The sequence below is a fragment of the Chinchilla lanigera genome, unplaced genomic scaffold (assembly GCF_000276665.1).
Source record: "Chinchilla lanigera isolate Chin_1 unplaced genomic scaffold, ChiLan1.0 scaffold00063, whole genome shotgun sequence".
Lineage (NCBI taxonomy): Eukaryota > Metazoa > Chordata > Mammalia > Rodentia > Chinchillidae > Chinchilla > Chinchilla lanigera.
The window spans coordinates 4,683,648-4,695,282 of NW_004955464.1; the positions used below are offsets into that span (position 1 = coordinate 4,683,648).

The following is an 11,635-nucleotide window of genomic DNA, read 5'->3' on the forward strand; positions in this document are numbered from 1 at the left end:
GAAAGGAAAGGAAAGGAAAGGAAAGGAAAGGAAAGGAAAGGAAAGGAAAGGAAAGGAAAGGAAAGGAAAGGAAAGGAAAGGAGGAAGGAAGGAAGGAAGGGAGAAAAAAAGAAAGGAAGGAAGAAAGAAAGAGAGAAAAAAGGAAGCACAGGTGGGCCATGTGCCTCTCCCAAGGTCACACAGCTCCCTGAGGAGTTGCCCACCATGTGGGCTGAGCCAGCACACACACAGGCAGTCACAGATGAGGGCCACTGGGTGTCAAGGAGGGTCAGCCAAGCCACAGCGCATGGGGCAGGGCTGGCTGGAAGTTGCAGGGAGCTGGAAGACCTCTGCTCCGGCAGGGAGGGCCAGTGCTCAGGTTAAATCCGGGGTCCCTATCTTGTGGTGCACACAGGAAGTGGCTCCTGAGCTCTGCCGAAGTCTGAGCTCTACCTCCCCCAGGAGCCCGAGTAGCAGGCATTAGGAGACTTGGACAGCAGCCCCTGCCACAAGGCTGACCCCGAGAGAGGACGGGACAGGCACAGCTAGTTGGAAACTCTCTGGACCCCCTGAGCTGTGTGACCATGAAAAACACCCCTGACGCCACCTGATCACAGCACCACAGTCCGCCTCCACCAGGTTGCTGCCCTGATTGATTGCTGGGGTGACATAGGAAGAGGTGGACAGAGTTTGGCACATACTGTCTGCAGGAAATGGCACCTTCCCTTTATCCTTCCCTCACCAGGGCAGAGAAATCACAGGTGGGCAGAGCTGGGTGGGAACCCAGGACGCCTGACTCCGAGACAGGTTTGTCCTCCCTGGAGGAGACACAGCCTGCTGCGCCCGCAGAGCCAGGCACAGTGTTTGTTCTGGTGCTCGCGGGCCCACCCAGCCACTCTGTGGGCTCCTCTCGGGATGGCCCTGGGGTACGATGCAGACAGGCACGGCCCCTCCCCCAGACACCCTCTGGCTGGAGAGGAGGAAGGGGGCAGGAAGCGCTGAGAATGCCCGTGCCGCCTCCTGTCACCTGAACTTCCTTCCTGCAGGAAGCCTTCCTTGTCCTCTGCCGTCTGGGCAGACAGTGAGCCTCCTGCCTCTGAGCCCCCTTCCACACCCTGGTGACGTATCCTGGATGCCCCACATGACAACTGTCAGGTCACAAAAGGCAGGTGAGTGTGGCGGTACGGACTTTATGGTGTCTACCAACAGAGAATGGGATAAGACACCACAGCCTTCAAAAGGAAGGGACTTCTTTTTTTGTTTTGCTTTGTTTTTGTTTTTGTTTTCTGAGACAGGGTCTTGTTGTGTAGTGTAGGTGGGCCTTGAATTTGCTTATGTAGCCCAGGCTGGCCTTGAACTCTTGGCGATCCTCCTGCCTCAGCCTCCAGAGTACTGGGATTACAGGCATGTGCCACCATGCCCAGGAGGAAGGGACTTCTTACACAGCTTTGACAGTATAATGAAATAGCCACATGCAAGCAGAAATATGCTGCTTGTGTGAAAAATCCAGAACACACAAACTCATACTGGGAGAAAGCAGAGCAGAGGTTCCTAAGGGCTCGGGGGGAAAAGAAAGGTAAGGTTAGGGTTTATTGGCAAAGCTTCAGTGGGGAAGATGAAACAGTTCTGGAAATGGATCATAGGGACAGGAACCTACTCAACATCTCTGAACTGGGTACTTAAGAAGGTAGAATAGCAAATCGTACATTCTATATATTTTATCATAATAAGGATACATTAAAAAGAGAGAGACAGAGATTATCTTTTTGAGACAGGGCTTCACTATGCAGTTCAAGCTGGCCTTGAGCTCACTCTAGCCCAGGCTGACCTCAGACTCACAGTGATCCTCCTGCCTCAGCCTCCAGAGTGCTGGGATTACAGAAGCCCAAATGTCTGGTTTGAATCTGAGATCTGCCACCTGGGCCCTGGAAAGGTGCTGGCATCTGTGCCCTGGATCCCTTCTCTAAAGTGGTCCATGGGCTGGTCTGAGTCACAGGATGACTGTGAGAGTGAAGCGAATCACCAAGTGGAAACTCTCAGAACACGCCTGGAAGAGTAAGTGCTCAACAGTCACCAGCAAGTGCTACCAGTGAGCCTGCCCGTTCCAGATGTGTCCCTTCCAACCTCTCCAGACTCATCCGCACCATCTAACTCACTCAGCCCAGCAGTCACTTCCTCCAGGAAGCCCTCCCTGACATTTCCTCCCTTCCCAGAAGTCCTCTGTTCTCTTGCCACAGCCTAGACTGCTCCCGGCTTAGCGCAAGTCATTTTTTAGAGCCCTCACATGCTGCAACTGGTGGAGTCAAACTCAAACTTGCACCTGTGGCACCTGGCACACAGAGGGGCCAGCAGAGGTTGCTGTTGCCTGGGAGCCCTCGGAGGGTCTGGGGAGGATTAAATGGGAGGGGGAGAGAGCACAAGGAACAAGGGTGGGGGACCCAGGGGACCTCAGGTTCAGGGGAAATGCTGCTCCAGAAGGCTCTGTAACCTGCAGCCCTGTCCACACAGAAGGCCCCTGACGAGCCCTGCCTTGTGCCTGGGTCCCTGTCATACCTCCACGAAGAAGGCGGTGGCGGTGATCTTGTGCTTCTCATCACCGCGCTCCAGGAGTGGGATGAGCAGGTAGAGGATGCGGCACAGCTCCTGGCAGGAGTAGCTTACCATGGCCCTGAGGAGGTGGGGGAGCCCCTCAGGTTCTGCAGACCTAGAGGCCCACTGAGCGGGACTCCTGGGCCACTTGGGTCTGTGTGCCCAGGCTTTCTGTCTGGGTGGGTCTCAGAGGCCACCTGGGCTAACAGCTCCATTTTACAGATTGGGAAACTGAGGCTGAAAGAGGGAAAGTAACTTGCCTGAGGTTACCCAGCAAGTCAGTAAGAGGGACAAGCTGAGGACCTCAGCTACAAAGGCCACACCTCGAGGAAGAGGCAGGAAGAGAGGCAGCGAGGGCTGGTTTCCTGAGCGACAGGAAACAATCAGACTTTTGCCTGTTGCTCTGTTCCATCCTTGCCATTGCCCTTCCAGGCAACTGCTGCTGTTACCCCCATTTCACAGATGAGGAAACAGAGGCTGAGCGAGACTCTCAAGGTCACTCTCAAGGTACAGGAGTCTCAGGATTGAAACCAAGGAACCCCCTGCTGACCCCCAAGAGTCCGTGTGAGGCTGCAGGGAGAGCTCTGGTCTGGGCCAGCAGGTCCTTTCCAGCTCAGCACTTCCTTGTTGCGTGCCCTTACGAGCATGGCTGCCCGCTCTCTGACCTTGGCTGCTCTGGTGCAGAATGAGTATCAATCTCCACCCCGGTCACCATCAGGACAACAAAGTGAGCCCGCATCAGGCTTTCAGCGTAGGCCCGGGCTGTTCCCAATGCTTTAATCCCTCCTCCCCGCCCCTCGGAGGGTGGACGCAGACTATCCATACTTCTGAGGGGGAGTGGAGGACTGGGAAACTAGCTTTGCCCCGCTGACAAGGGGGAAGTGGCTGAGACTGAGTCGAAGACAGACGTCCCCAAGGCCGCCCTCCCCCAAGTTCTGGTTCGCACCTCTGTGTCTATGTTAGTGTGGGAATGAAATTCATACAGAGGAGGCGCTTGGTAAATAACTAAGGGCTCTGCTGTTGCCCTGATCACCACAGCTGCCCTCCCTGAGGAGAAGCCCTCACTCCCTCTGTGCTACCTGTTGCCCACCTGCCAAGGGGGGCAGTGCCCACCCCGCTGTAGAGAAGAGACGACGGAGTGAGGGGCTCATCCGTCCCCAGCCTGTGTCCCAGGTCTCACCTGGCCAGCAGTGACACTCCGAGGTGGTGGCCCTTTGCCTGCTCCATCAGCTCCCAGCCACCCTCGGCCTCCACGAACGCAGCCTCTTGTGAGCACCCCATCTTCAGCAGCAAGGTCTTCACCACTTTCACCACCCAGCTGCGAGAAAGGGCCAGCACCCCTGAGGCTGGGTCTCTGCCCCTGGCCACAGGCTTCTCCCCACTGCGCTAGTCATCATCTAGAGCTCTGCAGTGGGTCCCTGAAGGCTGGCTCTTTATAAACAATAATTCTCTTTGAGAACCAGAGAGGAAACAGAAGCGAAACTCCCCTTCCTGTGAAGACAGGTCTTTTCCCTCTCTTTTTCCCTAAACATTGTTCCTGGAGGCTCCGCAGCATCCTGCCTCTCTCCCTGCACTCCACAGCAAGCCCGGGACTGCACCCTGTGCTCCCTTGGGTACTCAGCCTCTCACCCAGCCTGTCCTTTCCTGCCTCAGGACACTGAAGGAGCAGCTCCTAAACTGGGTACCAGGAGAAGCTTTCACTCCCTGGGGAGCAACCGGGCTGGGGTTGAGGCCTCTGTGCTCCTTAAACTCCTGAAGGAGCCCCCTGGGCCCAGGGAGGAGGCTGCCATCTACTGCCACCCTCCTGTATCGCCCTCCATACACAGGCACACACCGTTTAAAGACAGAATATGGGGTTCTGATCTGAGAAACACAGGTAGAATCGGTGTACAACACCCTGTGTGTAGTCACACAAACCTAGATGGTTTAGACTACTATACATCTGTGCTCCATTGTAATCCTAGGGAACCATGGGCATACGTATGGCTAGACATCAACCAAAAGTCACTATGAGGGCTGGGCACCTCTGTAATCCCAGTACTCTTGGAGGCTGAGGCAGGAGAATAACAGATTTGAAACCAGCTTAGGCAATTGAGTGACTTAGCAAGACTCTGTCTCAAAATAAAAAATAATGAAAGGGGTCAGGGATGTAGCTCAATGCAAGAGCCCCAACTTCAATCCCCAGGACTGATAAAAAAAAAAAAAAAACACAAACATTATGAGGCACATGACTGTATATATAAACTTTTATTAAAATAAAAACTGACAGGGCTGGGGATATAGCTCAGTGGCACAGTGCCTGCCTGGCAAGCATGAGGTCCTGAGTTTGATTCCCAGTACTAAAATAAAAATAAAAATAAAAACCGACAATGTACAGAATGAAGTTTATACTGATGCAGTTCCCAGAAGCCTACATGTTTGCCTGCAGAATCCAAGGGTCTGAGTTACTTTTCCCATTCTTTGGACAAAATATCCAACACCCACAGTTGAGGGAGGCAATGTCTATTTGGCTCATGGTGTGTAGAGGTTTCAGTTCATAACTGGCTGTCTTCAAGGCAGGGTGGGATGGCAGAGGGGCATCACAGAGGAGAAACAGTCCATGGGGGGCAGAAGGCGGCAAAGCAAGGGACCTTAGCAGCTTCTTTCTGCCCCTTTTTTGCTCTATCTAGGCTACCAGGATTAGGGTGGTACCAAGACAATCAGTGTGGACTGATTTAGCAATCACACACCCTTAATCCCAGCATGACACACTCTAGATCCAGCCACCCCTGGAAAAGCCCCACCTATGACCTCATGAAACTTTAGAGGGACATCTAAACACAGGCCATAATATTCTGCCCCTGCCCCCGCCCCCCACAAAGACTCATGTATATTCCTTTATGGAAAAGGCATTTAGTCCATCTCTAAGAGTTGCCAAAGTCCTAACAGTTTTAGCATTGTTGAAAAGTCCTAGTCCTAAGTCTCTTCTGGGATAAGGTAAACTCTTAGCTGTGAGCCCCTGAATAAATAAAAAGAAAGTTAAACACTCCAACATTCCTTGGATGTGCAGCATCCAAGGCAATCTTTGGCAATATGTGAATTCCCAAGGGCTTGGGTAGCTCCACCCCTAAGTCACTTCCAGTGATGGTAGCTCCCATGGCTTCTCTTGTGGACCTGCTCTGCTCTCTCCTTGCTGTTTTCCTCAGATGATCCATGCTCCAACTTTCTGGCATCTCCATTGCGCCTTCAGCTTCACATTCATAGCTTCACACACTGCCTTTTCGAGGCACACTGCCTGACCTCCCAGGCCTTCTTCTGAAATCTGGATGGAAGCCTTCCTGATCCCACAGCTCTTGCATTCTGCATTCACCTAAAACCAGCACCACATGGATGATGCCAAGGTCTACTGCCAGCTGGAGTAGCCAGGATTCTCTCTCTTTTGCCTGTAGAGGTTGAGTGGCTGAATCACTGAGCACTCTGAGCCGAATACCAAGAAACAAATTCTCTAGGTTTCTGCCATTCTGGAACATGGTGCTCTGGGGCTCTCTTCTAAAAGCAAATTCTTTCATCTTTGCAACTCTGAGGTGGTTCTTGTGATGTCCTCAGATCATCTTTTCTGTTGTCTTCTTCTGAAATACTTGGCTTTTTCTTGCTAGTCTTTTTAGCAATCAGTTTCTCCTCTATCCCATCTTTGCATGCAGAAACTTTACTGGAGCTTCCTTTCAGGTCAAACTCACAATGTTTTGAATCATTCTGCTGGCCCTCTGCTCTTGATTCTCAGCATAAATATGGCTAAAAGCCCCCAATTGTAGCCATGCCACCACCTCAACATGAGACTGCCTTGAAATTTCTTCTGCAAGATTAATTAGTCTGCCACTCTTAATCTCAGTCTCAGGCAAAGTCTCTGGACATGAGCAAAATTCAGGTAAACTTTCTGCCGAGCCATAACACACATGTTCTGGAGTCCAACAGCCAATGCAAGCCAGGTGTGATGGTGCACACCTATAATTCTAGTACTTGGAAGGCTGAGGCAGGAGGATCACCAGGAGTTTGAGGCTAACCTGGGCTATAAAAGTAAGTTCAAGACCAGCTTGGACCCTGTCTCAAAAAGCAAATAAACAAATAAATAAATAAACCAAAGCAGTCCTTCTTCCCTGCAAAACCTCTCAAGCCTAGTCTTTTCCACAACTTTACTATCAGCATTCTGGTCTTCTGAGTTCTAACCAGAATCTCCCATCAAGTACAGCCTAAGATGTCCCAGCTCTACTTTTTCAGTGGGCATCTCCAAACCTTCCTTAACTCTTCCCTTTCCTACAGCGAGCTCCAAAAGCTCCTAAACCAGATGGTCAGATACAGTCACAGCAATGATCCCACTCTTGGTACCAAATTCTTGTTGCTTTTCTCATTGCTAAGACGAAATACCCAATGCCCACAACTTAATGGAGGAAAGGTTTATTTAATCCACAGTTCATAGAGGTGTCAGTCCGTAGTTGGCTGGCTCCAAGGCAGGGTGGCATGGCAGAGGGGCATCACAGGGGAGAAACAGTTCATGGCAGGCAGAAAGTACCAAAGTAAGCAATGGATGACCACAGCTCTTTCTGTCCCTTATATCTTATCCAGGCTACTTAGGATGGGTAGCACTCACACACTTAATCCTAGTGCCCTCCATCCTAGCATTGCACCATGAATCAACTCCAGCATTACACATTCTAGATCCAGCCACCTCTGAACATCCCCACCTATGACTGCATGAGGCTTTGGAGGGACATCTGAACACAAGCCATAACATCAGGCTGCACTAGTATGGACCATACAAGCTGCTGTCCTCATGCATCAGGACAGAGTGCTGTAGAGCTCAGTACTTCCACAGCATTTGCTCTTAAGGAAGAGTAATAATGTGTGAAAATCAGTGCTTCTCTGAAGGCCAGGCCTTCGGCATTATTCAGCCTTGGTGCTGGTGCTTTGAAACATGTGCTGCCACGAGAGTCTCTGCCAGCAGTGCCTGCCTCCTTCAAAGTTACAAAGAAGGCAGGGGGGTGGGGGTGGGTACCAGGTGCCCAGGTGGGCCAGGCACCTTCATTGCCACCCTCCTCTCCCCAGAAGGCCCAGCCCTGGCGAATAACAGAGCTGAGCAGCTCTGATTTGCCTTTAGAGAAGGAGGGTGTTTTTTCTCAACTCCAGCACTAGTGTCTTCCACTAAAGCAGAAGAGCTACCTGCGTGTGTGTTGCTGCCCCAGAGGGTGCAGCCCCATGTCAGGGGCATACTTGGCTGCGTTCTCTTGAGCAGTCCTGGGACAGGAGCTCAGAGAGACAGCTTAGGGACTCCACTCAGCTGCAGCCAGGCCAGACTCTCCCAGACCAAGTGCACAGTGGGATGAGTCTTTGTAGGCTGAAGCTTCTGAGCCCAGCACAACACCTGTCTTCTTGTCCCCTCTGCGGTTCACTCACTTCCTCAGCTGAGCTCCACATAGGGACAAAAATAAGCCTACCTCTCCCCTTCCTCCCTGCCCCACTCCTGAAGATTTGCTGTAAGAGCCTGGCCCACACGATGCTGCCGCCCTGTGAAAGGGCAGAGTGGTCCTGTAAGGAGGGCGGGGGGCAGTGGGCAGCTCTTTGGGCCCCTAATGCCCATCTGCGAGTTCACTCTCCTGGGAGGTTTTCTCTCTTAGCCAAGTGGAGCAAAGGATACCATGAGAGGCCACTGCCTGTGGTCTCACTGGGATGGGGGAGCCACTGATCCCCCAAAGAGCTGCCTCGGGGCTCAGGAATGGAAGGTTGCAAGACGAGCCCCCAGGCCGTGTCCCTGAGGCTGAGTCCAGCCAGGCTTCCTGTCCCCTCCCAGTCCTTGCCTGAGGAGTCAGGGCTGGGGTCCACAGATCTATCAATCACACTCATCACATACTCACCCTCCTCACAGAGGTTGTGACACAGGTGTGCATAGACAGACAGGCACGTGCCAGGGTTTCCTCCTCACAGTGGTGTCCAGAGTGCCCACTGTCATGCCAGAGCCACACTCCCACACTGCAGTAGCAGTGATCAGTAGCTGCTGTACCAAGTCACCACTGGGAGGCTTAAAATCACAGAAAGAAGTCTCAGTTCCAGGAGTCAGATGCCCCGTATCAGGGTGTTGGCCACACATGCGCCCTCTGGATCTCGGAGGGGTGGCCCTTCCTTGCCTGCCGCAGTTCCGTGGTTGGGGCAGTGACCTTGTCGCTCGCTGTCAGTGTCTCCAGAACCCTCCTCCCCATGTCAGAATCTCTCCTCCTCCTCTCAGAAGAGCACTCGGTGTTGGACGCAGGGCCCAGGTTAACCAGGCTCAGCTCCTCTGGAGAGCTCCAGTCCAGTGATATCTGCAGAGACCTTTCCTCCAAATAAGCCCAAGGCCACAGGGCACAGCGTCTTTTGGGGGTGCTGTTCAAGCTCCCTCTAGCTGCTCCTGCAGTCCTGGCTGGTCAGCGTCCTCCCGCTGGAGGCCACGCCCTTCCCCATCCAGGAGACACTTCCTCTCCTTGCTCCAAGTTCTTCTACTGTGACACCCCCTTGTCTTCCTCCTGTCCCCCCAGAGCTCCCATCTTTCCACGCAGCCCCCACGAAGGCATGGGGAATTAAAATTGGGATGGGGCATCACAGACGGCAGGCAGTGTGACCCTGTTTGGCCCTCACAAGGCCTCTATGGGGCAAAAACCATGCACTCATTTCATAGGCAAGGATATCACCACCGAGAAGCTCAATCCATTTACCCAAAGAACAAAGCAGCAGCTGGGGACTCACATCTGAGGCCTTCTGACTTCAAGCCCAGCCACACACAGCCCATCCTCTGCCCCTGCCTCTGTGCCTAAGCCTAATGCGCCTCAGAAGTAAAACAAAAAGACTCGTCAATTTGGCTGCATAAAAGCTTAAATTTCTGAATAGCAAGAGACCCTAAAATATTGGAGGTTAAGTGACAAACCGGAATGCCAATGACAAAGAGTTAGTTTCCTTAATGTATAAACAGCTTTTACAAATTAATAAGAAAAGAATTCCCAAAGTCCTATGTGAAACTGGCCAGGGGATAAGAATAGTGTATTCACAGAAGTGGGTTACACAAATGATGTTTAAACCTCAACCTCACTTAAGTAAGAACGCTGCAGACCAAAACTAGGCCAAAATTCCTTTTAAAAAAAAACTTTCACAGGGCTGGGGATTTAGCTCAGCGGCAAAAGCACCTGCCTGGCAAGTGCAAGGTTGTGAGTTCAGTTCCCGGTACCGGAGAAAAACCAAAAAAAATAAATAAATAAAATAAATAAAAAAACTTTCACAACTTTCAGACCGGCGAAGATAAAGATGTTTTATAATTCCCTGTGATGGGGGTGCAGTGCACACTGTTGGTGTACAGGCTGGGTGTGGAGGAGTTACGCTCTGTTTTACCATCCCACACCCGCGTATTCCTGTTCCACCTCAGCGTTCAGATGCAGAAGGGCTCAGGTGGCACATTCCACTTCCGGCGTTTATTCTGCACACACAATCGACAGTGCGGGCAACGACGCATAAGCAAGTGCACACCCTGTACCCCGTCTGTGACAGCAGAAGGCAGAAAAGCAGCCGCAGCAGGAGGAGCCTGGCTGCACATTACTGTACATGGGAATTCCACACACAGGGCTGCCCGCGGCTGTTGGAAAGAACGAGGCTGCTCCTCGGGCGCTGGTCTCTGAGGTACAGTGTGTGACAGGTGTGCCCCTGTGTGCCCCTGCGAGGCCTGCAGCCCCTGCTGTAAAAGCACAACGGAAACAATGTGTTCGACCCTGCACAGCGCCCCCGGAAGGGCAGGAAAGAACCTGCTTGTCTTTGAGGAAGGGAACAAGAGTAGGACAGGAAGGGAGACGCACTTTAACGTCTTTTGAGTTTTTACCCATGTGCATATGTGGCCTATTCCAGCCAATAATTAATTAAAAATAAAATGGATGGGAAAGGAGGGTGGGCTTTTGGCCCCGAGTCCTTGGGGGAGCCTGAGTTTTTCAAGCCGTCCTGTGCTAAGTACAATAGAGGACACAGGAGCAGGTGCTTGACAGTAGCTACTGAATGAAGCACGGACTCTAACAAAAGTCCCCTTCTGTTTCCTCTTCTGACCCCAGAGCTCATCTCTACTGCCCAGAAGACTGCTGCAGGGGCCTTGCTGGGTGGCACCCCCACCCCACTGCCAGCGAGCAGGGCCCGGAGGGACGGCAGAGCTTACCGCACAGGCCTGAAGGCGGGAGGCTGCACGTGGTCCTTGGCGTCCTGGCCAGGAACCCTGTGGCCAGGCAGCTTAAGGCCGATGTGGTAGTGGACCTGAATGAGCAGGGCCAGGAGCAGCTGGGGGTAGATGCGCCTCACCTGGCCTGCGCAGCTGTTGACAGACAGGAGCTCGCACAGGCCGCAGGCTGCCTAGGGGCAGAGAGGAGGCCAGTGGCTGACCTGACTCACCTTCCCAGCATGCCTGGCTGAGGCCCGCTCCTCAGCTTGTGCAGGGCTGGACCTGGGTCTTTGCTCTTCTCTGGCCAGCCTGAGAAAGCCTGCATCCTACCCGCTACCTCCAGGCCCTGCCCCACAACACTAGAGCCCCAGTCCTAGCCCAGGAATAACGACGGCTGGCCTCTTAGCTTTGCCCAAAGCTTGGGCAACTTTGGCGGGATCACGGTGAGGGGACCCTTCCCCCTGCTGAGGTGCACAGGGGGTGATCCCACTCTGCAGGTGAAAGACGGGCTCTGAAGGGTGCAGCAAGTGCCAAGGCCCCCAGCCCCTCAGGGCAGATGCTGGCTCTTCCTCACCCACAGTACAGGCACACAGAATGGGAGGAGGTCTGTGCCAGAGTGGCTCTTCCTTCTGTCCTAGTTAGGGTGGATACCAGAGCCAAGCACCAGGAAGCACAAACCACTCCACATGAATGAAGGAGTCCCCCACCCTTTGAGGTAGATACTATGGGTATTATTCTGTGTGTGTGTGTGTGTGTGTGTGTGTGTGTGTGTGTGTATGTGTGTGTGTGTGTGTGTGTGTGTGTGTGTGTGTGTATGTGTGTGACAGAGAGAAAGAGAGAGACTGGGAATTCAACTCAAGGCCTTCACTCTGAGCT

At 52.8% G+C, this 11,635-nt stretch overlaps 1 protein-coding gene across 1 annotated transcript in view; it reads right to left on the bottom strand.

Moving 5' to 3' along the window:
- Mroh7 (maestro heat-like repeat family member 7) overlaps positions 1-11,635 on the bottom strand; it is a 51,171-nt gene that overhangs the window by 9,760 nt on the left and 29,776 nt on the right. The window contains exons 15-17 of the mRNA XM_013521762.1: positions 10,760-10,950; positions 3,749-3,886; positions 2,533-2,647 (exon numbers count right to left, since the gene is read on the bottom strand). Of these exons, the coding sequence (XP_013377216.1) occupies positions 2,533-2,647; positions 3,749-3,886; positions 10,760-10,950 (444 nt within the window). The remainder of the gene's footprint in view (positions 1-2,532; positions 2,648-3,748; positions 3,887-10,759; positions 10,951-11,635) is intronic.